Source organism: Sinocyclocheilus rhinocerous, unplaced genomic scaffold (assembly GCF_001515625.1).
Source record: "Sinocyclocheilus rhinocerous isolate Xijiao unplaced genomic scaffold, SAMN03320098_v1.1 scaffold2064, whole genome shotgun sequence".
Classification (NCBI taxonomy): domain Eukaryota; kingdom Metazoa; phylum Chordata; class Actinopteri; order Cypriniformes; family Cyprinidae; genus Sinocyclocheilus; species Sinocyclocheilus rhinocerous.
In genome coordinates this window covers 3,730-8,755 of record NW_015636554.1, presented here as the reverse complement: position 1 = coordinate 8,755, position 5,026 = coordinate 3,730, and the positions used below count along the sequence as shown (strand labels likewise).

The window sequence follows — 5,026 nt, the reverse complement described above, 5'->3', positions numbered from 1 at the left end:
GACAGACAGAGAGACAGACAGATGAACGACAGACAAAGATAGACATACAGACAGAGACATATGGGCGGACAGAGACAGACAGACAGAGACAGACGGATGGATGGACAGGCAGACATACAGAGAGAGATAGACAGACAGATAACAGACAGACGGATGACAGAGATAGACAGAGAGACAGACGGACAGACAGACAGACAGACAGCCGACAAAGATAGACATACAGACAGAGACATATGGGCGGACAGAGACAGACAGAGAGTCAGACAGACAGACATACAGACAGAGACAGACGGACGGATGGACAACAGACAGAGATAGACAGACAGACAGACAGACATACAGAGAGAGACAGACAGACAGATAACAGACAGACGGATGACAGAGATAGACAGAGAGACAGACGGACAGACAGACAGACAGACAGCCGACAAAGATAGACATACAGACAGAGACATATGGGCGGACAGAGACAGACAGAGAGTCAGACAGACAGACATACAGACAGAGACAGACGGACGGATGGACAACAGACAGAGATAGACAGACAGACAGACAGACATACAGAGAGAGACAATAACAGACAGAACAGACAGACGGATGACAGAGATAGACAGAGAGACAGACGGACAGACAGACAGACAGACAGATAGACATCAAAGATAGACATACAGACAGAGACATATGGGCGGACAGAGACAGACAGAGAGACAGACAGACAGACATACAGAGAGAGACAGACAGACAGATAACAGACAGACGGATGACAGAGATAGACAGAGAGACAGACAGACAGACAGACAGCCAACAGAGATAGACATACAGACAGAGACATATGGGCGGACAGAGACAGACAGAGAGTCAGACAGACAGACATACAGACAGAGACAGACGGACGGATGGACAACAGACAGAGATAGACAGACAGACAGACAGACATACAGAGAGAGATAGACAGACAGATAACAGACAGACGGATGACAGAGAGAGACAGACAGACAGATGACAGACAGACGGATGACAGAGATAGACAGAGAGACAGACGGACAGACAGACAGACAGACAGACAGCCGACAAAGATAGACATACAGACAGAGACATATGGGCGGACAGAGACAGACAGAGAGACAGACGGACATACATACAGACAGAGACAGACGGATGGACAGACAGAGACAGACGGACAGACAGAGAGACAGACAGACAGAGACAGACAGAGAGGCAGACAGACAGAGAGACAGACAGACAGAGATAGACATACAGACAGAGACATATGGGCGGACAGAGACAGACAGACAGAGACAGACGGATGGATGGACAGGCAGACATACAGAGAGAGATAGACAGACAGATAACAGACAGACGGATGACAGAGATAGACAGAGAGACAGACCATAAGCAACACATTATTCAATGTTTTTTACTTTTGCATTTACTTCTAGATTTAGACTCCGAGACAGACAGACAGTGAGTCAGACAGACAGACAGAGAGTCAGACAGACAGACAGACAGAGAGTCAGACAGACAGACATACAGACAGAGACAGACGGACGGATGGACAACAGACAGAGATAGACAGACAGACAGACAGACATACAGAGAGAGACAGACAGACAGATAACAGACAGACGGATGACAGAGATAGACAGAGAGACAGACGGACAGACAGAAACAGACAGACAGACAGAGACAGACAGACAGACATACATACAGACAGAGACAGACGGATGGACGGATGGACAGACAGAGACAGACGGACAGACAGACAGAGACTGACAGAGAGACAGACAGACAGAGATAGACATACAGACAGAGACATATGGGCGGACAGAGACAGACAGACAGACATACAGACAGAGACAGACGGACGGATGGACGGACAGACGGATGGACAGACAGAGATAGACATACAGACAGACAGACAGAGACCGATATAAAGATAGGTATACAGACAGACAGAGACAGACGGACAGACAGACAGCTCTTACGATGATTTCCCGCTCCCGGTGGCTCCTAATATGGCATTCAGTCCTGGCCTCATGATACCACTAGAGAAAATAGCACAGAATTACTTCATAATTATCATCACCACTTTTTGTTCATCATCATATAATCACATAAAGCAAGATAAAACCAAACACACATGGGATGCTGATTGGATGAGCCTCATTTGAAGCTGTTGTGAAATGCAGTTTCTCTTTGGAAGACAATTATATTAAAAGACTGTTGTTTGCTTGACTACAGTGAAAAAGAACAACTACAACAAATGCCATCTGACCATATCAAGTGCTCACATGTCACATTTACCTACTAGACTAATGTAAGATGACATAATTCATATTCATGAGTTGCTGCTGATTTTTCGGGTGAGGAATCCCCTGATGCGGCCGATCACTGGAGCTCATGTGTCTGATTGACAGATAAAATCATTTAATGAGTTCAGATCAGGAAATAAACATCCGCAGTAACGCACACTTACACAAGCAGCTGAGCGCACATAGACACACACGGGTTAATGATCAAACCTACCCGACAACTATCTGACTTGCTAATTATGTCTCTAACACTGTGTAAGGGTCACGTACTATGCTTTATCTAAAATGACTTAAACAACATTTTTAAAAAATATATAAAATTTTATTTATTTTATTAGGTAATTGTATATTACATTTGAATATGTATTATATTGATAAAGATTTAATATTTTAATAAATATTACATATTTATTAATAAATATATATTCATATTTAAATATTATATTATTTAATTATGATCACAGTAATGGCCTTACAAAATACAAGATTTAAATAATATGTACTTTTTAATAAGAATATTTGCAAAATAATGCAAAAAAGGTCATTCTCATTAGGGTTATTATAGTTCATGAAAACTAAACCCATTAAAAAAAAATGTAATTAAAAATGTAACTAAAATAAACTAAAAAAAAAAAAAAACTAAAACTAAAACCTATTTTATTTCAGCTAGATGCCAAGGCAAAATTTCTCATTTTCATTTACTGTAGTTTAACTTAATGCACTAAAATAACAAAAACTGAATAAAAAATTTATAAAAAAACGTACACAGACATTAAAAAACAAAAATTAATAAAAATGACAAAAACACAACAAAATCACTAAAACTTTAACTAAAATTAAAATGAAAACAGAATGAACAGAAAACATAAAAATAAAAACTAATTCAAAATATTAATAAAAACTATATACAATGATACTAAAATAACATTACCAGGGAAAATATTAATTTATTTTAAATAACTAAAATTAATTTAAATTATTTTATTAAGTACATTTCTAAAAGTACAATTAATAAAGTACCAATTTAAAAGTATCTGATTATAGTATTTACTGTCTAAAAAAATCAAAACAAAAAATAAAGATATTAAAAAGTAGAATGTTAAAAAAAAAAAATCCATAAATAATTTAAATAAAATATTAATATTTAAATTTTTATGAATAAAAATAAAAGTATTGCATTCTGACAGGATACTGTATAAATTTTATACAATTTTCAAGACTGTATTATGGTAATGAGAACAGGATTACTTTTGCATTTGAGGGATAAATGTGTTTAATCAAGAAAATAAAAAATGCAAAAAATAAATGAATTAACTAATCTTTATGCAACATACCATTTCTTAACATTTTGATCTTGGAGTGAAATACGACTCAGATGTCAGATGTTTCGAGTGAAAAATACTGATAGGTGTAAAATTGCCAGATTATTGTCCTGTCACATGATCCAAATTCTGTAATCCGGTCTGTTAAAGACGGACAGCAAAACGAGACTCTTATCTGACAGCAGGGCAAAAGTCAAGGTTTGATGGCGCTCATCCATCCACAACCTTTAAATCAAGCACTAAAATAAAGTCACTGCACTGCAACCCTCAAATGTCTCATTCATGCATGTGTTTTCCATCTCACGCCTTGTGAAACTATTGTTCAGCAGCGGCTTTCATGTCGGACAATGACCTGAACGCAGCGGGTGTGAATACGTAACAAAATCAGGTTATGAAAGCGTAAACATGCACGTGTTTGTGTGCTTGTATAACAATGCATTAGCATGCATGTGTTGCCAAGTCTACTGAAGCACATACAAACGTGTGTTTTTTCAGTGCATATTTAGTTTCTCTGGAGGCAGGGTGCAGGAGTTTGTTGAAACATCTCCATACTTCCTTCCATCAATTCACAGAAGTCCTCCCTGGTGGATTCCACAATCACACAACCACACAGCGCCTTTAAACACACGTTACCCCGCATCACGTCCACACTTATGTTCCCAGACCTACAACCTCGGAATTATCTTCTCTATTTCTTTCTTTACAGCGAATAATAACCATGGCTTTCATTCAAGGGCCAAATGTGACACAGTTCCTCTCGAAAACAAGTCTGAGCATGAGATCTGACGCAGTGCTGCTGGTCACCGGACGAACACAAAAATAAACCACATTTTTCAAAGGAACATGTGAAATCAAACTCATAATAAACCAGATTCTATGACAACTACATTAATAATTATAGTCGAAAAGCCAAATGCAGGAAACATCTGTCCTGCAAAACCTGCAAAAGCCCTTTATTGAAAAAACCAAACATTTGTATCACTATAAAAACTTAACAAAACAAATACATAAAAAGACACATACAAAAACAAGATATTTTAGTATAACAGAGATATTAGAATTTTAATTAATATTTATAATGCTTTATAAGTAATAATATATAATATTTCTGTATAACATTTTTGTGTTCATTTAAATTTTAGTTCAAGTTTTAGGAATTTTTATGTGTGTTTTTGTCATTTTTTAAATATGTCTATATAGTTTTTATTAATAATTATAATATTTAATATAAAAAGAAATAATTGTTAATAATACTTAATTTTATTAATATTTTAAATTACTCTATTTTTTATACTTTCTGGGGTTTTGTTGTTGTTCATTTTAATTTTAGTTAGTTTTAGTCACTTTGTTGTGCTTTTTGTGATTTTTATTCTTTTTTTTAATATGTCTATA

The 5,026-nt window shown here is 36.6% G+C and overlaps 1 protein-coding gene across 1 annotated transcript in view; it reads right to left on the bottom strand.

Moving 5' to 3' along the window:
* Window positions 1-5,026, bottom strand: part of LOC107747918 (ATP-binding cassette sub-family G member 2-like) — a 31,399-nt gene that overhangs the window by 22,877 nt on the left and 3,496 nt on the right. Inside the window, 1 exon segment of the mRNA XM_016562530.1 lies at window positions 1,986-2,045. Within this exon segment, the coding sequence (XP_016418016.1) occupies window positions 1,986-2,045 (60 nt within the window).